Source organism: Lepidochelys kempii, chromosome 12, assembly GCF_965140285.1.
Source record: "Lepidochelys kempii isolate rLepKem1 chromosome 12, rLepKem1.hap1, whole genome shotgun sequence".
Taxonomy (NCBI): domain Eukaryota; kingdom Metazoa; phylum Chordata; order Testudines; family Cheloniidae; genus Lepidochelys; species Lepidochelys kempii.
In genome coordinates, this window is record NC_136391.1 from 13,691,763 (window position 1) to 13,718,195 (window position 26,433).

The 26,433-nt window shown below is 38.3% G+C and overlaps 1 protein-coding gene across 6 annotated transcripts in view; it reads right to left on the bottom strand.

Moving 5' to 3' along the window:
* Nucleotides 1-6,172: 6,172 nt before the first annotated feature.
* Nucleotides 6,173-26,433, bottom strand: part of FTO (FTO alpha-ketoglutarate dependent dioxygenase) — a 327,030-nt gene continuing 306,769 nt past the window's right edge. For 2 of the 6 annotated variants that reach the window (XM_073307611.2, XM_073307615.2), the window contains exon 8: nt 6,174-6,675. In XM_073307611.2, coding sequence (XP_073163712.1) covers nt 6,534-6,675 — 142 coding nt within the window. In that variant the 3' untranslated portion in view covers nt 6,174-6,533. Of the gene's footprint in view, nt 6,676-26,433 lie in introns of all 6 variants that reach the window. The other 4 variants (XM_073307608.2, XM_073307609.2, XM_073307614.2 and 1 more) reach the window with 3 other exon arrangements.

Below are 26,433 nucleotides of genomic sequence, written 5' to 3' on the forward strand. Positions count from 1 at the left end.
CAGAAACAGTGTACCTGCTCTTACAATCTAGGGAGGAACTCTGAGATTGTGTGTCCAGGAAAGATAATTATCTCTTTCAAACCTAGAAATCAGAGGTAAGACCATAACCTTCTACTGAAGGAAGCACAGTTACCCAAGGAAAGCTAGTGAGAACCATTAACGGTAAGACTGCTATAACACTAGAGCAACTTAAGAATTTACCTTGCTATGTTACGTGCAATGTAATGAAAATTCAGCCCAATTTGCTGCAGCTACTGCAGCAAAGCAAACCTTTAAAATATCTTTAGTGTTAGGAAGGAGTTAAAGCAGGTAACCTAACACCATTTGTCAGCACAAACAAACTCACCATGTCCAAGTCCCAACGACAAAAGTTAGTACTTTCTAGAGTACAAACAATAGGCACACAGTGTTTCTTTGTCAATGTTATTAATTTGAACAAAGACACAGTATGTGCATTGATAAACCACAATACATCTCATGGTGATTTATAAACAGTCCTTAAAAAGAACACGAAAATCTAAAAAGCAAAAGTCTCATTGAACTGGCTAGAAAACAAATGTCATTAGACCAGGCTAAAAAACCCCAAACAATGTCTAAATACTGGACCAAAAGAAAAAATGGAGATCGTTCCAGAATGAGTTGTTCCACAACAGAAGATTTAACATATAAAGGTTTTTCACTTATGCCTGTGGGGGAGGAGGACACGACACAGCAAATACAGGGGTTGCCATTAAAATGGGTCATTTTACCTTAGTGATGTCTTAGATAACTACAATGAATTCCTGTCCTAAGTACACAAAAACGTTGCGGTATCCAGTGTCTAATACTATGCAGTAAATATTGGCAAGTATTGACATTTTTAGAGACAACCACAGTATGATCTTCTTGTTAAGATAATGCTTTTCGATACAAAATTTTAGGTTTTGCATGTTTTGTAAGCTTGATTTATGGAGTAATGTTACTCGACTTGATAATGAAACAAGTGTGCCGGAAGGGGCACAGGAGGGGAGGAAAGAGCTTTGATAAATGTGTAAGTAATAAAGTAAAAAATAGTGCCCTCAATACAAGTGCTGCAGTACGGACTATAAAATAGGAGCGAGACCAAAAGTGCTAACAGGTTCGTAGCAAGCATTCCCACACGGTTCAGGCCAATACGTGTGTATCGTGACAAACGACATCCATCCTGACCATACCTGGATCTTTTCTGACAAGTTACTGGCAATTGTATCCATATTGTACAGTAAAATGGAGAAGGGTCAACACAGCTAAGAAAGGGAGAGAAAGCTGGACTAAATTCCTTCTTGTATATTATCTGTGGAACAGCTTACTGATTCCAATGAGTTGTACAGGCACAACCCCCTGAAAGCATTGGGACTGCATGCGTGTCACAGAGGGCTTTATCTGAAGACAAAGGTTTAACCCAGGATTAAAGTGACCTGCAGAATCTCTATCACAGGTGAGGATGCATCAGAAGGAAAGCACCCAGCTTCACTTTCAGATCCCAGTGTGATTTTTGGAGGGATGGCAGTCCAATCAAACATCTTCTAAACTCATTTAACATGGAAATAGTAGAGACAACAGCCACAGAACTATAGACATGCCATTTCTCAGAGTTACATTTGAAATCAAAATGGCACTTTTAACTTGTGTGTCTGAGTTTCTCCATGTAAAGCATTCTGAGTTCTGAAGATGAAAAAAATACTTAATGTGCTAGTATTATTAGTCATTCACATTTTCACTGAAACTCTTGAGCAGAGGTCCTTGACAAAACTATTTCTTCCCATTCCACATAAGCTTAATGGGTACAATGAAATGAGATAAATTTGAGGAAAAACCTTTGGAAATGTACAAGGGTCTTCATCTCATTAAAAAAATTTACATAGACATTTATTCTCAAAGTGAAACCAAGTTTCTTAGGGCACATGGAGATAGCAAATGGAGCCTTAGTCATACACATTTAGTTTCAAAGTTATGTTACTACTCACAGAGAGAAATCAATGTATAGTATATTAAAAACAATCATTGCAGCCCTTTAAATGATCAGATAGTTTAGCTTTGAATCCATTCGAGCTAATGGAGGCTTTAATGGCTTCTGACAGATTGTTCCATTGATCAAGGGATGTATGAAAACCACTGCCTACCGAACTCTGGTTTGATTTTAAGAAAACTGAATGTTAACGATAAACAAAAGTAAATTGTTCACATTTTCATTGGAATAACTCTATCTGACTGGTTCACAGAACCAGTGAAATAAAGGATAATTGGAATACTATACACCTGACTTTATTCTTTCAGTCTGTAATCAAGAGGACTAATCAGACCAAGATTGTTGGCATGGAGGCAAGTATTTGACGATATGAGAAAAAGAGCTAATCTGATGGCAAAATTCTGACTTGTGCCGCGTACAATCATAATGAAATCAGTGGGGTCTCAGGAGCCGTAAGTCAGGACAAAATTTGGTCTTTTATGTGACATGAACGATGAGTGATGTCTCCATGCCAATGAGAGAGAAATCTTAGATGATGCAATTGATATTTGGTAAGTCTTCAGGTCACATGTGAACTGGTCTTCTCCATACCAAACTGCTGGCACTTTAATGTAACAAGCTAATCAGGTACTTCTGTAGCCTTAACAAATGCAGCCTCCGCAAATTTATGCATTATTTTCTCTTATTTAATGAATGGCCTGAAATGTGCTGGCTTATTCTGAGAAGAAGAATGTGTATGTAAATTAAATTTTCATCTCAGTTTCAGTGGCACAGTTTCCATTGATTGCGCCAGGTCAATGGCATGACACCAGCATATCTGAGAGGAGAATTATGCCCATTATTAGTCTCACAGCCTCATCTATTAGCATTGTTTGTGATGGATATTTTATTCTTTTATTGCCTCTTTTGTTTTTATTATGGCTCTCGAATCCCCAAATCTGTCCCACAGCACTACAGAGATCATACATGATTTGAAAGGACATCTTGCTAAGTAAATCCATTTCATTACCAATTAAAATATCCACTATTTCATTATGATAATAAAGAGAAATGTTCTGGATATTTATAATGTGGCATGCTACACATCCTTGAGATTTTCCAGTTAGTAATTATTCATAGCATTCTTATTTACATTTTAGACATTCTCACTCTCTTGTAAAGCTCAGAGCGTAAGAATGGTGACTTTAAAATCTACTCTGTGGTGTTAATGTTTTGCATTTACTTAACCTTTTAACAAGGGGAAGAACCTGCAGGATGAAATAGTTTCATATGCAGTGATGTGAATAAAGCATTATGAAATAATTTCTGATCTACATGGCATAACACCTGTAGTTTTCTACTGACCACCTTAAAATTGCCCGTCACCTTTCATCCCCTAACTAGTGATGCAATGTTGATTAAAATGCATAGCCAATGAATTTTGACTACACTTGTTCCTTATGCAAAATGTTGAAGAGATCAGATAACCACGCTCATTCAAGTTATTGACTATAGACAAAACATTATGGTGCAGGGAAGAAAGAGTTAATACATTGCCAATCCTTCTGGGAAGCAGGTTCCACAGCATATTCATGACACTTTTATGTCATGTGCACAATGCCTGTTACAGTGGTGTATACTATGCCTAACATGTATGTATTGGCTCTCTATCTTCTGCCAAAATTTTCCTTCTATCAGTATAAAACTAACTGTGTATCAATTTTTTTAAATAAAAAGTCCATGCCTTGAGCATTTCATTTGTATTGGTTCCATGTTTAGTCTGTAGCTTTTATAAAATTGATGAATATTGTCTAAAGTCAAGTGCAGACAGGCAAACGGATCTGTATCTTCCGTAATCCATTTAGCCTGACATACACACATGCAAGGGAACTATTTTACCTCAGTTCTTTCAGGGCTGATGAAAAGTAAATGTAAGCAAAGTCATGAACTTCACCATTTGTAAAGAATCACTGAATCCAACGTTAGAAACTAATTTATGCTTTTCCCCTGAAACAGACTGACCTCAGTCCTCATGTATCTGGAGTATCTAGAGTCAATAAACAATTCCCGTACATAGAACATCCATTAGAGGCCTATGTGAAGAATGTTTCGTAGTGCATCCAAAATGGTAATGAGTTACCTAATGCTGCAATGTTAATGGATGTGCTAGAGGATCATTTCAAGAGGACCTCAGTCATAATTATTCAAATGAAATAAAGCAATTTTCTAAACCATTTTCTTATTGTCTGTTTCTAGTAGTATCTTGACCAAGGCAACAAGTATACTGAGTGCTCCTTTTTCTTGTATGATTATTGACCTGTAACTGTGTTCTTCTGAATATCAGAGGGGTAGCCGTGTTAGTCTGGATCTGTGAAAGCGGCAAAGAGTCCTGTGGCACCTTATAGACTAACAGACATATTGGAGCATAAGTTTTCGTGGGTGAATACCCACTTCTTCAGATGCATGTACTGGGTGAATACCCACTTCTTCAGATGCATGTACACTGTATCTACATGCATCTGAAGAAGTGAGTATTCACCCATGAAAGCTTATGCTCCAATACATCTGTTAGTCTATAAGGTGCCACAGGACTCTTTGCTGTGTTCTTCTGAGTGCTACCATCTGCTCTGGACTGTTCCAATCAGCTTTGCTAATTCATGGTTGCCCATCATGAGCACTGGGAAAATGGAGGGCTGTATTCGTATTTTACAGTGGTGTAACTCCAATGAGTTCAATGGAATTACTCGAATTTACAATGGTATAAGTGAAATTGGAAGCAGAAACAGCATTTAATCCTATCTGAGCTACCATTAGGTGTCTCAGTCTTGACATCTTGCTAGTGAACCTTAGGCCTTGTCTATACTGGGAATGTCCCCCAATTACAGGCACCAGTGTAGCTGCACCAGTGCAGACTCCTAGATTTTCATGGATTTATACCTCCACCATTGCAAACTGTGGCACAAAGCACTAGAGGCTTGGACTGATGCAGCTAGTACTTTCGCTTCAATCCCCAGCATAAGCAAGGCCTTAGACTTACGTATTTTTAAAAATTCTATTAAAAGCTACCACCAGTCTTCTAAAAAAGAAAAGACATTAGTGGCCTCTGAATACCACAGTAAATTATTGTTTGCTGATATTTTTTAATAGTTATGCTTTCACTTGAGCAGCTGTCTACAACATTGAAGTTTCTTCTCTAATTATGGCAGTCAAATTCAATTCACCACTGCAATTCCCATGGTTTCTACCAGTGCTTAATTAAACAAAAATTAATCAAAGTAGCAAAAGCAAAAACAAACAACTCACCTCCCCCACCCCCAAAATAAAACTTGTGTTAATGTATTTTGTTAACTCCTTTCCAAAGGAATATCTGTCTGCATGAGAAACCACCTTTTCTGAAACAGAATCCCCACAACTTCAACTAGTTCATCTTTAAGTGATTTCCAGAGTAAACAGCATTTAGTGTGGCACTAATCCAAATGTAGGCAGGTTGCCCAATGGTACAGTCAAGCCTTAACTAGAGCAGAAAAAAAGCTGTGCTCATGAAATAGCATTCTTTTCAAGTCCTAAGAAAACTGACACAGGGGATATCAGTTAAATGGTGTGTCCCGGGATCAAGATCCTAAGCCAATCAAATCTAATTTAAGTACAATAGCTACTTCTTTAAAGGTGTCTTACCTTTTTTTTTAAGGGTGGCTGATGGCCAGAGCAACAGCCCCAGAAATGTAGTGATACCATATACCATATACTCAGGCCAGGTCTACACTGCAAACTTTTGCCAGCATAGCTGTACTGGCCAGGAATGTGAAGAGGTGTGATCCCTGACTGACATACCTGTGCTGGCAAAAGTTCCTAATGTAGATGCAGTTATACTGCAAAACTGCACTTCTGTTAGTATAATTATTTTGACTTGGAATAAGCTATACTGGCAAGGACACAACTGCTATGAGCTGTGTCTAAGTAGGAGTGCTTTCCCAGTACAGTATACTGGTATAGCTATCCTGGCAAAGCGCACCTTTGGCCTCAATATGATTTTAAATAGAATAATCCCCATTTTAGTAGCAATGTCAAGCAATGAATGTTACACTTTTTAATCGTGGTACTGATGTAGTGGATGTCTATATAATTTTGTTTTAGTTTGGTTATATGACTTCAGGAAATAAACCAGTTTAATTTAGAATACAACTTAAATTAAAGAAAATTAGCACTCTTTTATTCAGGATAGTCCTGTATGGTCCAGCATGGAATTGCTGGCTTTTCTGGATTATTATTTCAAAACAGATCACAAACAACCTTACTTTTAAGATCTCATACTGTATTTTTATGCTTAGTCCTCTTTTTTTTTGTGGCAATCACTAAAACAGTAGCCAAGAACCATAATCCAGTTACAAAGGGCATAAAAAGGGTAAAAAAGCATATATCTGCATTCAGAGAAAACATAAAATAACTCATATGATTTAAGGATAAGAGAATTTAAGAGATTTATTCCATTATGACTACATTTCTTTCAAAAGGATGAAAAGTGGAGCACTAGTAATTTTAAACTAGAGCACATCTTCTAGTGCTCCATCTACTCAAGCAGAGTTTGCAGGTTAGCAATTACTTCTTCAAGATCATATGGCAGAGGCATACTGGGATCATCATCTTTCCAGAGGGGATGGCACTTTGGCTTTTGCTCTTCTGGCAAACTCATTGCAAGTTGGCACTGGCATCTGAAAAGAAAAGATGAACAAAGAATTACTTTTAAGAGAAGGAATGTCAAGAAACCAAACTCTAAGGAAGGTATATTTGTCCATTAAGATAAACAAACAAAGAGTGAGAGAGATAACAAATCTGTGGACAAAATGGGTTGTTCACTTATAGAGAAGCAGCCATGTTTTCTGTTGTAAGCGTTGTGTTATCTAGACGGATTTCTTAGAAAGCCAATCAGAAAGAAAATTCAGTTTGCATACCTTTTTATGGTGAATTATTTTTTCATTATCTCAGCTGTTATTTAAAGTACATGATTAAACTATTATCAGATTTAAATGGTTGTGGGTTTTCAGTGTATTACTAAACTATTGAGAAAGATTAAACTGAATTTATTGCATTAAGGTCGGGGGATAGATTAAATAATATTACAGAAGCAGGACTGGCTTTGTAGATTCTAGAGATTTACAAGTGTATAAACTTCCTTTGCTCTGAAAAAGGCAATGTAAAAAGGAAAAAGTGTATAAAGATATATGCAAATGGCAGCTAATAACAATTTCCACTGATGAATAGGTAGGCAAAACTTCAATAAAATTAAATTAAGATGTTAGTGTATGTTAGTCCCCAGAGAAAACTTTTAAATTACAGTGTTTTTTATTAAATGGATTATTCATCAATACTAGTGAAGTCTAATTATAATATGCAACTAAATTGCAGCCCAGCACAGGAAAGTTTTATGAGTAACAACAGTCACATCTCTTAAGATTAGTTTGTAACACAGGCTGCCACTTATTTGCACTGCATTAGAAAATTTGTAACAATTCAGTGACTTTTTTTATTTACCATTTGCTGATTAATTAGCTAATGTCTGTAAAGCACTATGATGATGAAAAGTGCCAAATACTATTACAATTACTTCATATGTACAGTAGATGAATTCATTTCATTACAAGAAAAATCAGATCACATAGATAGAAATTAACTGTTTTATCCCCAGTAAGAAATAGGCAAAACTATATTTTGTATGCAAAATATAAATAGAAGTCTTTCATTATTTAAAAAATATAAAATGAAATTTATTTTTCAAGTGGCTTTATACTACTCAGGTGTCTTTCAGCTCTGTAAAATGAACAAGATCAACACAAATAACTTCCTGGCCCCCTCTCGAGGCCTTCTGGAAGAGAATGCTCCCAAATGAAAGATGTCTTCTTCTCTTGGGAATTATTAATGGCAGTGTAATACCCATGAGAAAACATACTTCAACTTTACACCCACGTTGGTGTGTGGTTAATTGTGGCACCAGCATCCTGTGCACTCAATCCATCGTACATTATACTACAAGGACAGTATTAACACATAACATTCCAATATATCTTCAGCTCTCCACATCAGCCCCTGATAATAGCATCTGTTAACATGCACTAAGTACTATTATGTAGCACATCACTTCATAAATAATAAGATTAGCCGACCTCAGGGCCCCGAGAAGAGTAATGTGTTTAAATGTTCTCATTATTTATTTAAAACAAGAATTAAAGGAACAGAAGCTCCTTGTGACAATCCTCTTAGCATAAATATTAAACTGTTTGCATTGATAAGCTGCACTGTACAGAATAACAGAGGATTTGTTTTGCAGGCTGCTTTATAACAGTTGTTAGAGAAAATGCAGTTTAGTGTATGAGTTCTGAGAGGTACTTAACTGATTGTGCCATCATGTTTTGAAGACATTTTCCAAATTATATAAAGGAACAGGAGAAAATTAATATGCAAGAGAAGCTGAAACTAATTACAGCATAACTCTGTAAGGCTTTTAAAATCTTGCTTTATTTTTGGTCTCGGCACAAAATAGCATGCTCAATTTGCTGGGTAGTATAAGATATTCCAGTGTTAGCATTTCAATCTAAAAGTGGATAAATTAAACCATGTAGAGATTATTACAGTTGACACATCAAGAGGCGCTGTTAGTAAAGATTGCCAGGCATATTATGTGCTTTAGCAAAAGTCAATTTATTATAAACAATCACTTTAAATTCTTTGGGAGGGAACATGCATCACCTTTCAATGCCAGTTGTAGTGTATATTCCTAACCTTCAGCGCCTCCCTATGTAATTTATTTCCTACCAACTTTTTCCTCACATTTGAATTTTGGGCATCAGTGTCACTTTAAATATACCAATAGTTCCAACGTTGCTGTTAATTGGGCAGCCTAGGAGTGGCAGCACAAGCTGCTCCATTGCTCCCCTAGCAGAGACAGTCTGAGAGATCACCGCACCACGTGACATGGTTTGCTGAACACGTCTCATTACATGAGTCACGCACTTGGGAACCTTGAGCCACACTGTATTCTACATGAGGGATTGATGTCAGTGACCATCCACAAGAGTCTTCCTGATTCACAAGTCTGAGGCCAGAAGTGTGCCTGAGAAGGGGAGAGAAATGGCCAGTGCCAGCATCCCATCATTTCCATGCCCTCCACACCATATCTACCCAGTCTGGAGCTCCTCTGCAAGTCAGAGATGACTGCACTCTGATCACTTCTTCAGTTTGTTCTGTCCACCTATTTTAATGTCACTTTTCTAGTGAGAGAAGTTGTGAATGGTAAACATATACATTATGTATATCACCTATTTTCAGCCGCGGTTTTTGGCCTTGGTACAGGCCTCACTGACTTATATAGGAATTACACAAGTAAAATGGTGGCACGATTAAGTCCTTTGAAATCACTGCTAAAGCCGATGCTGTCACCGTACCATGAACAACTTGGGTGACGCTGTTATCACATGAAGTAGCATCCACAAAACTGAATTAGGCCATCTAATTATGTACCCCCTTTTTTGATGTGAAAAGGAGTCAGTATCCTTTTGGTAGTAATATTTTTGGTCCTAACTTTAATAAATTTCCCCACAATTGTAAAGGATATTGTCCCGGGTTTGGTCTTTGATACTGTAACAGAGTGACAGACCTGAGCAACCTGCATAGGGGCACAGGTATCTTCAGCTGAGGCACTGTATCCACAGGCATTGAACCTCACATACAAACATATAGCGGAATTACTGTGAAGCCACATTAACTCCTCCCAGGATAGAAACATGTCTCCTCCCAGAGGCAGAAGAAGTTAGGATCTACAACAGAGGAGGTGCTGTTTCGGAAACCCTAGGAACACCCAATCTTGGTGGGGAGTAAAAAGCTTAGGATGAGGATTATATTTTGGTGGTTGAAATTTGAGTAACCAAAAAAGGTCAACCCCCCACAAGAGAGTAAGTTGGAACAATATGTATTGCATGTAGCAGGCTCGGAACGTCATGGGTTCTTAGATAGGATGAGTGAGATGCTGAACTAGGCGATCCCCACTGAATGACCTCACCACACGTTAAGCGACCGGGGGCTGTTGTCTGGCTTGTTCAAAAAGGGTGTGGGCCCCTTTAAGGGCTCGAGAGCCAAGGAGGTGCTTTTGACTGCAGCAGCCGACCAGGTCAGCCTGGGGATTCCGATCTATCCTGCCCCTCCCCCACAGGTGACTGGAGGTAGGTGGGGGGACAACTATATAGGTACATGCCGGTGCAGGAAAAGCCCTCTTTTACCTAGACCAGGCAGAGCTACTGAATTTTGGATTCTTTTGTATCCTGCTCACAGGAGGCTGACTGACCAACAGCTGCAGTATATTTCCAGCACATCAGCTTAGTGCCAAAGTGGCCCTCCAGTCCTTGGTAACATAAACCCACCAAACAGGAAGAGGGACATTTTAAAATATAAATGACTAGTACCTATAAATGCGTGGATGGTGTCCACCTTTCCAAAGCCTCACCTTCCGAGCCCCTCACCAATACAACCAAAACCATCCCAGTTTCAATTACAATCTCCATTTGGAAGTAGCAGTTGATTACAATTCACTGTGCACTGATCTACATTCTCATTACCTCTTTCCCACCATATTCAGCTGGTTTTGATCCTGGCTATGGGTATACAATAGGAAATCTCTTTTGCTTATTAATATTACCAACTAATTTTCCTTTCATAACAATTCAATTAAACAATAATATACAATTTTTATAAGAGTTGTTTGTGTCACCGAGATGGTGGCTAATCTCACTATGGGCAAATATAAATTCACTAAATCAGATATTTCCCTGGTTATCATCTCTAGGGTTATACTTACATTTTGATGATCAGGGTGTCAGCTACATTAGAGGACACTGATCATGATGCTAAAATTAACCACTTTAGCTAAAGTGTGTGTTAATTATGGGTATGCAAGCAGTCAATAAAAGGTTAATGCAAAAGTCAAAGGATAAATTTATTTCAGTATTGCATCATTCCACAGACTAAATGACTAACATTATACTTTGTGTTTTTAATCAATAGATTTTACAGTAATGTTCTAGCCATTGATTTTAAAAACAGTATTCTTTCTTTCCCCTAAGTTTTGCAACTAATAAGGAATAAGTATCAATATTCTTACATATTCTTATTTCAGACAAATACTTTTCTGTTCAAGTATGAGGACTAGGGCCACATGCTACACAGGCAGAAAAATGTGGGTGGTGTGGAAGTATCTGATTAATGCAACTGTGGAGTGTTGTCTAGTAATCAGAGTAAGGAATTGTGAGATATGACTCCTGGCTTCTAGTAACATGTTTATCTACCCTACAGAAGATAGGCACTTGGAGTGGTTCACCCTGCACAGGATAACTAGAATGGGGAGAGGGCACAAGGAGTCCATTCCCTGCCTCCCAGCCCACAGGAGGTAGCCTTAATTTGGTTGGCTTTGCTCAGGAGTGAAAACAGTGGTGGGGACCAGATAGGGGTTGGTGAGGCAAAATGGGGGGCATGGTGAAGGCCTTCACCCCACCACGTACCTATAAGTGCCAAAAGGGGATAATTGAGGGGGACACGTACTACATCTTTTTATAGGTGCTGACTCCAGGATCCCTGGAGGCATTATGCTTTATAAAGGAGCTAATACCTCCCATCCATCATTGCTGGAGCAGTAGGTATTCACTTAAACACTCCAGAGAAATGCAGAGCTACACCTGGATCCTTAATGTTGAAAAATGCTTTAAGATGCACAGATTGAAAGCCCTATTATTAGTTGTTATCTCTATTGCTCTCTCTAGAAACACTAAAGCCACTCCTTCATCACACATAGAAATGGAAAATATTGGGCACCACAGTGTGCTCTGTCAGTGATGCACTGGGCTAAAGATATTATCTAATATGTGCTTATAAAACAGCAGCACAGGTAAAAGGTCAATAAGACAGTTTCCAAGCAAAAGGACACCAAACTGCAAGGGTCTGTTTTTGAATTGAATAGGAGCTCCAGGTGCTCAGCACCTTTGAACATCAGACTCTAAGGGCGGGAGTCACCTGCTTAAGTGCTATACTAGTTGAATAAAGCCAGCTGATGTCGTCTCTATAGGGCTGATTTTTCAGCTCATGGTATTCACTTGTGCACATGCCAAACTGCATAGACATGTACGTTTGGCCATAGTCTGCAGGTATCCACAGCTGCAGATGCACTTTCACATGAGCAGGTTTTAGAATTTTTAAAGTAATTGAATTTGAACACTCAAAGTCCAAGTATTCTATTGAGTTTTCAGGATGCAAATTTTAACACTGTTAACGCAAAGGTGTTAGAATTTGTAAAGCAGAAGTGAATGTACATCCTTAGGAAATTTTTCACATGCACAAGTGGAGGCTGGGTAGATGCCCAGATAAAAATATGGGCAAACTAGCATTCATATGCAATATTTGTATGTCAGTAGAATCATTAGAGATTTACAAAGAAATGGGTTGTTATGCTGAATAATCCCCCAATAAGACATGCACATGCGTCAACCTTGATTAAAACGATTTAACATTTGTAACATGTACACTGTTCTGAATAATAATGTTCTCTTTAGACAGCATGAAGATTCACAGAGATCTTACCAAGTTGGGTCCTGCCCATGCAAAGAGGTCTGCATGGTTTAACCATTGCTCCAGCACAGAGTCCAACTGAGTTCAACAGGGCTCTGCACAAGCATAGGCATCTATATACACAGTTCCCCTTGCAGGATTGTGGCCTAGGTCCTGAGCCTTCAAATCTTTCCTCTCCTGAGTAATTATGACAGATGAATAGTTCCACTGACTTTTAAGATTATTCCAGTTCATTCTGAACCTGCTGTCTTAGCATTTTATCAGAGAATGCATTTCTCTCTTGAATTATATATATTTATGTGCTCAAACCTATAGCAAAATATGAGACTATTTACATGAGTACAGATTACTCAGGTGAGTAAATCTCAATAATCACACACACACAAAATGCCTCTCTTGCCAGTATAATGCAGCTACTTTTGGGGTGGTAAGCATCAGGGTTGAAATCCTGACCCCATTGAAGTCAATGGCAAAACTTCCATGGACTTCAACGGGCCCATGATTTCACCCTAAATGTTTACCAGCAAACAGCAACCCTGACAATGGCCCCAGGTAACAATAAAAAATATCATATCCAGCGGAAACTGCAGAGAGACTATTATAAACTAGATGCAATTACCCAAGCTGAAATTTGGCCAGGACACTGAAATTTACATGCCTTTAAAAAAAAAATCCAGACTTTCTTAATGTCTGATAGCAATCAGTTCTTTGGCCTTGCATCTCATCTGAGTAAATCAGCTGATGTAACTTGCAATCACAACATACAATCTTTTATCATTTTTATTTAAAAATGTCTAGAAAGAAAACTAAATCTGATTTGCTAAACAGACTGATTTGCTTGGTAAAGAACATGAAAAGCATTGCTTTTACGTAAAGACTTAGTTTGATGGTGGACAATGTCCTTCATCTTTGGTCATGGATGGGGGAGTGGGATAAATTCCTTAGAAAGTATCAAAACTGTAACATCTGCCATTAAAATAAATGATCTTGTACTATATTTTCATGGTAAATCGAAAGGTGTGAGGATAAAAGTGCCTGACATGATACAGTGGGGTTAGGGGAAGCTTTGTAAAGAGAAAGCATTTATCCACTTAACCAGGTGGGTGTCCATTATGACATTAACAATTTAACAAATTATGATAGGCCTAATTTTATCCTTCCCTTCGCTCCAGGCACTTGTCTGGTCACAGTAGTTGTTAACATGTGAAAATTTACTGCCACCAATTAAGGTTTAAGGCCATCAGGTAGAATGCTGAGAACAATTTTATACCCAGGTCTATTTGTTAGCATGTCAGTTACATAACAATGGTGATGAATGGGCTACCCTGACAGCTGAACAGTTAGGAGTTGCTGACCTCTGATCTCAGTCACATGATAGGGTCACCTGAAACTTGCATTGCTCCTACCTGACCGCATATAACAATATGGGGTCAAATGGCTCGGAGATTATATGTATCATGTCTGAGGCAGCCCAATTATAAGCTTTAGGGAACACAGTGTTGAATTCCATAGCTCTGCGGCATAGAGCTGTAGAACACTGCAGAAATCTGTGAGACAAAAGGTATACCATTTCAGAGGTCTAAAGTAACTTTCCTTGCTGTTCAGTAGAATGGACTTATTGTCCTCTGAGAACAACAATGAAAATAAACACTTTTGAAGAAACTGTGACTCTACCATCGGAAGAAGAATGTGCTCTAGCCATTGCATTAACTATGCATTTTCTCTCAGAGAGTTTCAATCTGGGACACCTGTATCAGAGTGCAATTACTACTATGCCCGGTCAGAAAGACCTTTTCGTTGGAGACTGGCCTTAGCAACAAAGCTGACACTTGGAACTGGAGCTGAACTTCCCCAAGGTTCAGTTCTAGGTGTCTGGTTCAGCATGTTTTAGAGAAAGGAGCAGGCACAATGTCTAGATATAAATCAGAACTTCAGCAAAGTTCAGGGTGCTTGGAACTGGGGTGTGAGTTCATCTCCCTTGATGCTGCTTGTGCTTTCAAGGAGGACAGAATTACTTTCTGATCACTATAGTTATCTCTGTAAAATACTGGCAGGCCAACCCTATACACATTGGTTACAAGATTCTGAATAAGAGATTCACACTGAGTGCCCTATCAAACTGCTGCTTGCTGAAAAACAGAGAGATAATGGAAATGTATTGAGTTAGAAGGTGTTTAGAGAAATGTAATCAGGAAAAGAAACATAATAGTTTACTTCATATGGCTGGATGCTATTTTTCCTTCAGAAATAACAATAGGATGTCCTGGGATGATACAATCAAATTCCATTTTTTTTTCAGAACTGGAATTGAGGTTCATTCTGAATCCACATTACCAATTTTCTTAGCATTTTACTAATGCAGAAATTGCACTCACACCATGCTCTCTAGAGAAGAGAAAAGTGAACAATCTGTTGTGGAGACATTTTCTTTTTAATTTTTCCAGGTTGGTTCTTACCTGACAGTGCAAATTAAAACTTTCAAAACAAACAAACAAACAAACAAAAAAACCCCAAACAAAATGCAAAATTTAGTCTGATTGACTTTAAGGGCCAGATTTTCAAAAGCACTCAGCTCCCAGTTAGGTCCTAAACTGAAGTGGCCAGACGGAAACTGAAGGGTTCTGAGCTGTTCTGAAAATCTGGTCCTACTGTGTTCCATAGTGGTCTAGCCCACTTACATTCAGCCTCTGTGGATGCTCTTTTATATGCTGTAGCTAGAGTGTGCCCAACAGTCAGTAGTAGCTCAGAGCAGGAGCAACTGCTCTTCATTTATAGAGGGAAGAGACAACTGAGGAAATGAATTTGCTCCCAGGTGAGGAATTGGGAGAAGGAATGCCAGATTCAGGGTTGGACTGAGGGAGTACCAGTTTAGAGTTTATAATCCAAGAAAAAATGAAAGGGCTATATATGATCCTTCCACAGATAACCGCAAGGGTGGTAAAAAATCCACCCCAAACTCTGACTCCAAAAATCTGTAACCAAATGTGCCAGTGGTGAATTTGACTCTTAATACGTTACAGAAGCTTGTTGTCCTGCTCACAAAAAAGCCTGAGGTTCCTGCAGGCATTCTTTCTATTGGTAATGAGGGATCCGATGCAGCATCCTGGGGAATCACTCGTGACACAAACATGATGACCTGAAATCAACCAGTATTACCACTGTATGTGGTTTTGCAAAGTAAATCTGTATCAGAATCTAGCTTTTAACATTGTCCTGCAGAGAATATTTTGCTGTTCTACATAGATGCAGGGGTGAGACAAATGAATTTGACAATAAAGAGGTTTAAGTGACAGCTGCATGAGCTTTAAAATGCCAGTGTTTCTATTATTACCCAAATTGCAAGCTTAATATTTCCCCCCCACCCTCCATCTGCTCACCTGAGAACTGGATGGTAAACTTGAGTACAACTACTGGGTTTTACAGAATGTCACACTGATGGAAATAGCAAGGCGCACACAAGTCAATACAGTGTACAAAAGCAGTACCTGTCTTTCCTCTTCACATAATGAATGTCCAAGGCCCTAAAACAATATCCACTTGGTGGAACTAAGTAGAATCAATATTTTCATGTATATATATCAATGTATGTTAAAGGGAATTCATATATGTATACACACAGGCACTCACATAGGACGGAGATTAATCAAATAAAAGAAATTCAGAGGCTATGGGATACAGGAGCAATAATAGTAATTTTTAATACTGTTAAGATTAGAATTTTTAGATTAGTTTTTATGTAACCTTTTGGAGAAAGCTTATATGGGCTTTAATGTCCGTAAATCTGCTATTGTCATCACCACTCATATTTAATAACCTTACTGTGGAGCAAGTACTGTACTAATCAAGGGCCAGGTAACGTAACACATCTTTCAAGGTTTCTTACATTTTTATATAGAAAATTAAATTCAAAATTCATTTCTCCACCTCTTTGTTCTGGAATATCATGCAGAGAAACATTAGACAAATAAGAAGTTAATCTCCTCCAAATATATAACAACCAAAGAGATTAAATTATACATTCAAAATCTCATATTGATGAATTCACACAACAAAGATACAGAGTTTAACCATGGGCATCAAGAATTAGGCTCACACATTTAAAAAAAAATTATGGAAAATTGTAATTTTTTAAAAATATCACATCTGTAATTATTGCAGTGAAAACAGAACTAACATCCAAGGTTTTTCAATAGCAATGTTAAATAAACCTGTGCAAACATACTTCACTGCTTTTCTCACTTGCTAACATATTTAGCTGGCTGTAACTTCAGAAAAGAGTGAAGAGTGGACTGCAGGCTAACCTCTGAAGTGGAGGGTGTAAAATAAGACTGAAAAGCCCCTTTTCCCCAACCCAAATCCTTCTCTCAACCCCAGCCAAGTGGAAAGTCCCTTCCTGGTATATGGGCTTTGCAGCTTTAGGTGAATGGGCTGGCGGAAGAAAGAAGACAAAGAAACAGTATGGTTGGCTCCACTACATGAATTTCCAAGCAGAAATCCATCAAAGAGTTACTACCTCTGATCAGATTAGATCACATCTGCCAAGCCCATAATCCCAAATGGGTGGGAGGGTGGAGGTTCCTGGTGTATAACACTGGAGACTTCATGGAGCCATGCTACCCATAGGAGACCAGATAGCCAATGGAGCAGTGCTGCGACACTTGGCTTCCACAGAGGCAGTCCAGCTTCCTCTCTCTGTCCTGAGAGCTGAATGGATCTTACAAAGTCTGTGTGGTTAGTGGACAAGTCTCCTGCCAGTTCAGTTTGGGAACAAATTAGTCCCCCTGAGAGGACTAGGAACAAGCACTGTGAAACTCCCCATGGTCCCTGTTCCCCACATAGGAATGCCTTCATTGGGGTAGTGTGTGTGCCAAGTTTGTCCGGTTATTTAATCAACAAATATGACCACTATACTACAGGGGGTTACAAATCCCCCAGAGCAACACTTAATAAACAGCACAGCATTTGCAGAAACACGAAGTTTAATCCAATCTAACCTACTGTTTTCATATTGTATATGTGCAACAACTACCTGTTTCCCAGAGACTTCTGTTCCCCGTTTCTTAGAACAACATGTGCAAATGCACTGTACCCTGAATGCATGAGAATAATGGGTATGCATATTTATGTACACACCCCTCCATATGGACACTTACAAATAATCCCACCACTCTGAAGGGTTAAGCATTTAGAGGAAAATTTTCAACACCAACGGCGTGGATTTAGGCTTACTGTTCTCATTACAAATGATGGCTGTGCAGCAATTCTTGACTGAGAATACTGATTTGACTCCAGACAACATAAAAATATCTCAACCTCAGTATAATTTATATTCCCTCAACAGGAACCTAAAATGCTCCATTTCTCTCTCATACAGTGTACGATCTGCTGTTTTACCTCACACACAATCCGTGCTTTCCTATGATTTCTCAAAGAAACAAAATGTGTGCTATGCACAGAGAGTATAAACACAGCTGACTTGTTTTCCCCAAAGTATTGATTTTATGCAGTTTTAAATGACTATTTTCATCCTGTTTGCATTATCAACTGAGACATTGCTCCTCCATGTTCGTTGAAATGCAGACGTAATTGCTGATTTAGGGTCTTTGGAGAGATTGTATTGTATTATCCAGAATCTACGCTTTTATTAACATAAAGTTTCTAGCTCTTCTGGTTGAAAAGATAGCCTGGACAATGTAAACTGATGCATGGTTATCCTGTTGAGTCCACAGACAAACTGACGCAATAGCACCCAGGGAGCTGTGAACTTCCCCCATTTATTTAACTAGGGTGTTTGCTTGGGGCCAAATACTCTCCTCTGTTATGCAGTGTGGCAATAAATAAAAGAGAGGAAAGAGGAGTAGTAATATAACCAGCAGAAAAGGAAATATCAGTAGCATGCTTCCCAGGAGGCTACAGATACTCTCCTCTGTTAACAGTAGGCTGTTGGGAGATTTGGGGGCTGATCTATGCACTACATGGCATGTTCTTCTCTTCTGGCTGAAACCCACACAAGAGTTAATGATGAAAGCAGCATTTAATCTCCCCATCCATGCCTTTTAGCTCTCTTGGTAGGTGGAGAACATACAAGGCTTAAGAAGCAGAGAAAATGAACTGGTAGCATAGTTTCCGGGGAAGAATTGCAGCAGGGTGGGCTTTCCATAGGATGCCCCAGGATTTACAAGGAGGGAGCCCGATTTTCCCAAGAATCCTTAGTGTTTGAAGACTGTGCCCTTTGTCTCTTCCAGGAAGCTGCACACATGTTGCACAGATTTTTGATGATGTGTTTTTCCACGGGAAAGGAGCATTTAGCTCTTGCAGCTTCGTTATTAGGGACTACAACCCTACACATTTGCGGGAAAGGCAAATAGACACCCATTGTTGAATGGACAATCCTGATTTGGTGTACATGGGAGTGAGATCAAGAGAAGATTTTTTAGATTGTGAAAGTTTCCCCCAAGGGAACTGATAGAAATCCCACTGTTTCACACATTTAACCTAGACTGGGCAAAACGGTAGAAAAAAGTGCTCTGACTCTTCAACTGCCAAGTTTTAAGATTCTTTCAGACCCAAACACTCCACTGCTGCCCTCCCAGGTTCCTGAAACAATCCCTGACCTGCCCCACCACCTGTTAGTAGTACCTCCAAATGTCCCATTTCACTAGCATCAGTTCTTGCCTGCAACCCACCTCTCAATCCCTCCCCACCCAAAACCCAACACCCAAATCACTTCCCCACCACCACCAGCACCATTAACTCCTATCACTGTGCTGCTCCCACCAACTTTGGTCCATCTGAGTGAAACAGGATCTTTATTGACTGAAACGAAACTAGGTTAGTCAAAGAGTGAGCTCAGTGCAGCAAAGAAATGGTGGCAGGCCGACTAAAGCCCTGTCTGCAGTGTGAAAATCTAATGTATTCAGGCACAACCTATTGCCTGAAATTTGAAAAAATGGTTTAATCTTGCAGTGTAGAAGGAACTAAGTCACATTTTCCAAAATATTCCTGAAGCATGCTCGAGCCTTGGAATTCATACCTTGGGGAGCACAATTAAAACATGGTTCGGTCCTATCTACACTAAAAGACTATGCTGTCTTAAACAATGAATTCTGCAGTAAGGGGAAAAATTTATAACAAAGATTGGGCCTGTGTCCCACAAGTGAAACACGATGCTAAGATCGAAAGCAGTGTTTTTAAAAAATAATCTTTTCCCATTGGTCATAGCAAGGTGAGAGAGAAGCAGGAAGGGGCAGACTCTGGGGAAAGTGGGAAACAAAAGGACAAAGAGCCACAAAAGGACCGAGGGAGAAATTTTTTTTTTTAGTCAAATACATTCCTACAATATCCAAACAGGTATTTTAATAATCCCTGAACTTCTACATGTCTATTTCTCTATCCATCCATATTTTATGGATAAAGCACTTAGAAATGTACTGTAAGGAACACTCGTGCACTGGCAGGAGGGGGATGGGCTAGACTACCTAAGAGGTCTTTTCCTCTAACATCTCTGATTGAATGTTCATGCTGGTACAAATAAAAATTGCGTAACACCAATGAAATGCTGGAAAACAGTCTACTAGGGATTCTAAATCCTGGAAATATAACTTTACCATTGCAATCACTATCAACAAGTGTTCCTGATTATCAGTGGTCATGCAGGAGATGAAAAGCAATTGTTCATTTGTCATAAAATAATCAATGAGAGAAATGAGAAGCAGAAGAATATCTTTCAATTGCCATCTCCCAGTCACACCCACGACGATGACTTGCTGAGCAGTTCCATTTGTATTGAGAGAAATGTCAAAATGTTCAGCTCTCAGACAAAGGAGGGGGTTATATGTATCTTTTCCTATAAATAGCTGCAATATATCCTAAGACATTCAAGGAGTGTGTGTGTGCATATACACATTCCTGTTTTTGCTGAAGAACTTTATTTCAATATAGCAGAAACAGCTAAGATGATTTGTTCAGGTGAGGTTCCAATGAACTAGGGTTATGAATTGTATATATAATGAATATAGGTTTGGTTTAGTGTTTTATAAATGGTGCAGCCATAACTTATAATTTCTGCTACTTACTGTGTTCACCAATTCTAACAATAGGGTTTTCCTCCCCATCAGTAACGGTGGTAGGTATCAAATTGTCTACCCCTGGGTTTTCTGTAATTATCTTTTTGCATTCCAGTATGAAATCTTCCAAAGCAATATACAGAGATATCTAATAACCACTTCTACTCCAGTGTAATAAAAGACTATCCCGATCCATATACAGAGTCAAAGGATCACATTCTGAACTCTGTTACATTGGTACAGACCAGGAGTAACTCCAGTGTAAAAGTAGTCTGGGAACAGAATCAGATCCCAAAAGATTACAGTTAAAAACATTCTTAAATATTTGATCTTAATCCCATTAAAACTCCAGTGTGGACTGGAGAATGAATAAGAGATTATCAGATAAGAACAAATTTTCTTGTCTGGATCCTGATCACATCCATCTTATTGAAAGAATAAGAATAAAACCGATAAGATGAATTACATGTATCTATCTGATCCTGCACTCCTTGCACAGACAGAACTCCTATTGAAGCCTAAAAGGAATGCAGAATCCAGCTCTAGAATGCACAAGTCAAAGTCATTAATTTTGTCCACCATCCACGACTGAGCCACCATGGACTGCAGAACTCACCTGCCAAATGTTTCCAACAGATAAAACGTGTAGCGCCTAGTATAGTAAACTTTCCATATTTATTTTCTACAGAGCAAAGGATCTTTCTAACCACAATGTCAGTACTGCTCCCACAGAATGTGACTTTAGATTTTTTGGTGTTGCCAAACCATTTTCTTTATACAATATGATATACAGTACTGACTTTGAACCTCTGAACCTCACTACTGATGCCTTTGATGCTTTGTTCTCTTTTACTTTAAGATGGAAAAGAACAAATAATTCTGAGATCTTTCCTTACTCTTGAGTCCTTCTGATGTCTATCTTCAGAGCTCTTCGAACATCCAATTTATGTCAGTCTTTCTCTTTCTTATGCTGTGGATTCGAAAAGAATGAAGGTAATATAATATCCTGAGATCTATGGAAGATTGCAATTGCCTTCGGAGTAAACTTCGGTTTTTTTCTTAAAACTACCTTGCCTGAATGGAAACTACTAAATTGCTTTTCAATAGATAATGCGCCTAGTCTTGAAATTTCTTCTGGATAAAGTTATTGCCACAGAGGAATATTTTAATGATAATAAAGGAGGTGGTGATGCTACCTTAAGAAGTAGTTCAAATGGGTATTTTATGGGCATTTTTCAACACACAATTCAAACTAACCAGCAAGCACTTGTGAATTTTCTGTGGATTAATCATTCACCATGGCTAACTTAAGAAACCAGATTTGTCAATGCTGAAAACACAGGCATTTGCTGAGCATACTGACTTGCAATGCCATTGTGGCATTAGTCTGTCATATCCTTTTAGACCATCATGTAGGAATTTTAACATCCTACTTCCATTAGCTAAGTTAGGACCTGATTCAGCAGTCCATCAGAATTCAGCAAAGCTCTTAGCCACGTGCTTAATTTCCACTAACTTCAACAATACGTCAGAATGTGATTAAAGTTAAGCACGTGCTTATGTACTTTGCTGAGTAGGATGGACTTAAGTAAGCGCTTAAACAATTTGCTGAATTGGAGCCTTAGGGCTGATCTAATTATACCAGAGTTTGAACCCTAGCCATACACGCATACCTGGTTAGCTGAGACTTTTCTTATGATAGCAGTATTTTCAATTCTATTCGATATATAAATTCTTATACTGTGCACATCATTATAGGATCTGAACACCTGCCAGTAGTGCATTAAGTGATGTGACGAACATTTATCACATGTTGCTCAAAATAATTCCTGGGTGGACTTTTCTAGAATCTACCAATGACACTTTGAGAAGCCGTGCATAGTGACTTTGCCCAGTAATCATTGTGTCAGGTATAAACTGTATGGATCTCTGTGTAACATTAGACACTTAAAAAAAAGCCTTGACTGTTAGACAGACGAAGCCAGATGAGTATAGCTAACTAAAAGGTTTAAATACCAAGACCTGTTTGATCAATAAGTGAGTCCATCCTTCCAGAGTTTCTGTGGATTAATGGGACCAGAGGGAACAGATACAATAAAGTATTTTTGCCATCTCTTTGACAACGGGTCCTCTGATGTGACTCCCTTGCTTCTGTGCCTGCAAAAGAACAGTTGTTGGAGCCTGATGAAAACAGGATAGTCTTGGCCTTCCAAATAGTTTATTTTGTTTATTTGAATGTTATTTGTCAAACTCCAATTTTCCTGGTTTCTTGTTTGCCACCTGAGCCACATTAGTGACCTCTTTGCATGAATTGCTGATGCATATTTTCTTTTTCCCATTCCACAAGAGTCATCATTTCTTTGTGCAGGCCAGCAGATCTAATTCTTCCCATTTCTCTTCCTAATGGACATTGCTATAATATTGTCCTGAACTATGACAGTTCATCTCAGTCTTTGTTTAAATGAAATTAATGCAGATCGAGCTGTTCTTAATTCCAGGAAATTCATACAAATTTTGCTTTCTGATAGTGGCTACATACCATTGGTATCAAAATGTGTTTTAATACAGCCAAATACAGAGTTAGACACGTAGAAGCAAGAAATGCAAGTCAGACCTACAAAATGGGGCACTGTGTCCTGGAGCACTGAAAGAATTCTGACAGAATCTTGGGGTCATAGTGGACTGGCAACTGAACGTGAGCTACCAGTGTACTATCGTGGCAAAAAGAACTAATGTGATTCTTGGATGTATAAACAGAGGAGAGAGGAAGGAATTTTACCTCTGTATATGGCATTGGTGAGACCAGTACTGGAATTCTGCACACAGTTCTGTTGTCCCCATTTTTAAAAGAATATTGAAAAATTGGAGCGGGTGCAGAAAAGAATTCATTCAAAAATTATTCAAGAGCTGAAGAAGATGCCCTACAATGTGAGCCATCAAGAGCTCAAAATGGTTAGCTTATCAAAAAGAAGACTAAGAGATGACTTAACTACCGTGCATAAATACTAGGGCTGTCGATTAATGGCAGGTAATTCAAGCAATTAACTCAAAAAATGTATCATGATTAAAAACATTTATAGCAATTAATTGCACTGTAAACAATAGAATACCAATTGAAATTTATTAAATATTTTGGATGTTTTTCTACATTTTAAAATATATTGATTTCTATTACAACACAGGATACAAAGTGTACAGTGATCACTTTATATTATTATTTGTGATTAAAAATATTTACACTGTAAAAATGATAAAAGAAACAGTATTTTTCAATTCACCTCAGACAAAAGTACTGTAGTGCAATCTCTTTATCATGAAAGAGTAACTTACAAATATAGATTTTTTTGTTACATAACTGCACTCAAAAATAAAACTGTAAAACTTTAGAGCCTACAAGTCCACTCAGTCTTACTTCTTGTTCAGCCAATCACTAAGACAAACAAGTTTGGTTACATTTACGGGAGAGACTGCTGCCAGCTTCTGATTTACAATATCACCTGAAATTGAGAACAGGCATTCACATGGCACTTTTGTAGCTGGAGTTGCAAGGTATTTACGTGCCAGATATACTAAACATTCGTATGCCCCTTCATGCTTCGGCCACCTTTCCAGAGGACAGGCTTCCATGCTGATGATGCTCATTAAAAAAAACAATGCTTTAATTAAATTTGTGACTGAACTCCTTGGGGGAGAATTGTATGTCTCCTGTTCTGTTTTATCTGCATTCTGCCATATATTTCATGTTATAGCAGTCTTGGATAATGACTCAGCACATGTTCATTTTAAGAACACTACAGCACTTGACCCAAGGTTTAAGAATCTGAAGTGCCATCCAAAATCTGAAAGGAACGAAGAGTGGAGCATGCTTTCAGAAATCTTAAAAGAGCAACACTCAGATGCAGAAACTACAGAACCCGAACCACCAAAAAAAATCAACCTTTTGTTGGTGGCATCTGACTCAGATGATGAAAATGAACATGCATAGATCCATTCTGCTTTGGATTGTTATTGAGCTGAACCCATCATCAGCATGGACGCATGTTCTCTGGAATGGTGGTTGAAGCACAAAGGACATATGAATCTTTAGTGCATCTGGCACTTTCAGATGACATTCTAAACAAGAAGCTGACAGCATTATCTCCTGTAAATGTAAACAAACTTGTTTGTCTGAGCGATTGGCTGAAGTAGGACTGAGTGGACTTGTAGGCTGTAAAGTTTTACATAATTTTATTTTGAATGTAGTTATTTTTTGTACATAATTCTAAATTTCTACGTTCAACTTTCATGATAAAGGGATTGCACTACAGTACTAGTATTAGGTGAACTGAAAAATACTATTGCTTTTGTTTTTTTACAGTGCAAATATTTGTAATAAAAAATAAAGATAAAGTGAACATTGTACACTTCGTATTCTGTGTTGTAATTGAAATCAATATATTTGAAAATGTAGAAAACATCAAAAATATTTAAATAAATGGTATTCTATTATTGTTTAACAACGTAATTAATCACGATTAAATGTTTTAATCTCTAGACAGCCCTAATAAATACTTCCACAGGGAGAAAACACGAGGTATGAAAGGGCTCTTTATTCTAGCAGAGAAACACATAAGAAACAAAAAGAAAAGGAGTACTTGTGGCACCTTAGAGACTAACCAATTTATTTGAGCATAAGCTTTCTCTAAGGTGCCACAAGTACTCCTTTTCTTTTTGCAAATACAGACTAACACGGCTGTTACTCTGAAACCTGACATAAGAAACAGTGGCTGGAAGTTGTAGCCAGACAAATTCAAATTAGAAATTAGGCACATTTTTTTTTAAACAAAGAAGGTGCTTAACTACTTGAAAAAACTACCAAAGGAGCTGATATTTTGTTGTCTACAAATTAAGACTTAATACCTTTCCTGAAGTTATGCTTCAGCAATACAAGTTATGCTTCAATCAAACATAAGGTATCGTGCTCAGTACAAGGGTATCCGGTAAAATGTAACGGCCAGTGATAGACAGGAGGCCAGACTTGATGATCAAATGGTCCCTCCTGGCCCAAACTCCATAAAACTTTACCACAGAATTTATCTAACTGCTAAAAATGCTTTGCAATGTAGCTCTGTGCAAAATGGTGCATGGTAGCTGATATAGATATTCCAACAGAATGGAAGAGGATTTCTAGCATGAAAGCCCCAGGAAAGGCATTTTGGTATTTGAACCCTATGACAGTGTAGAGAGAAAGACCCTAAAGTGCTGACTGCAGACTGTCGAGAATATCTAATTGCAACTCTGGATCTATTAACAGAACATACAGGCAAGATTCTTCTTTCTCTTATACATCTTACACACTGGCGTAATTCAACTGATTTCACAGGTCAGGGGAATCAGGCCAGAAGAGTTTAGCTGATAATCAAGCAATAATAAAGTTAAAGAAAAAATATAAAATATATAAAAATTGCCCTTGATTTTCTATGTAAGTTTACAAAGATGCTCTCCAGGGGAAAGCTTAGGTATGGAATGTACCTATCTTCTCATTTACACTGTTCATGCCTCCAGCTCTCATCCAGACCACATCACACGACCCATTGTCTACAGCCAAGCTCTAAGATACAACTGCATTTGCTCCAATCCCTCAGACACAAACAAACACCTACAAGATCTCTATCAAGAGTTCTTAAAACTACAATACCCACCTGCTGAAGTGAAGAAACAGATTGACAGAGCCAGAAGATTACCCAGAAGTCACCTACTACAGGACAGGCCCGACAAAGAAAGTAACAGAATGCCACTAGCCGTCACCTTCATCCCCCA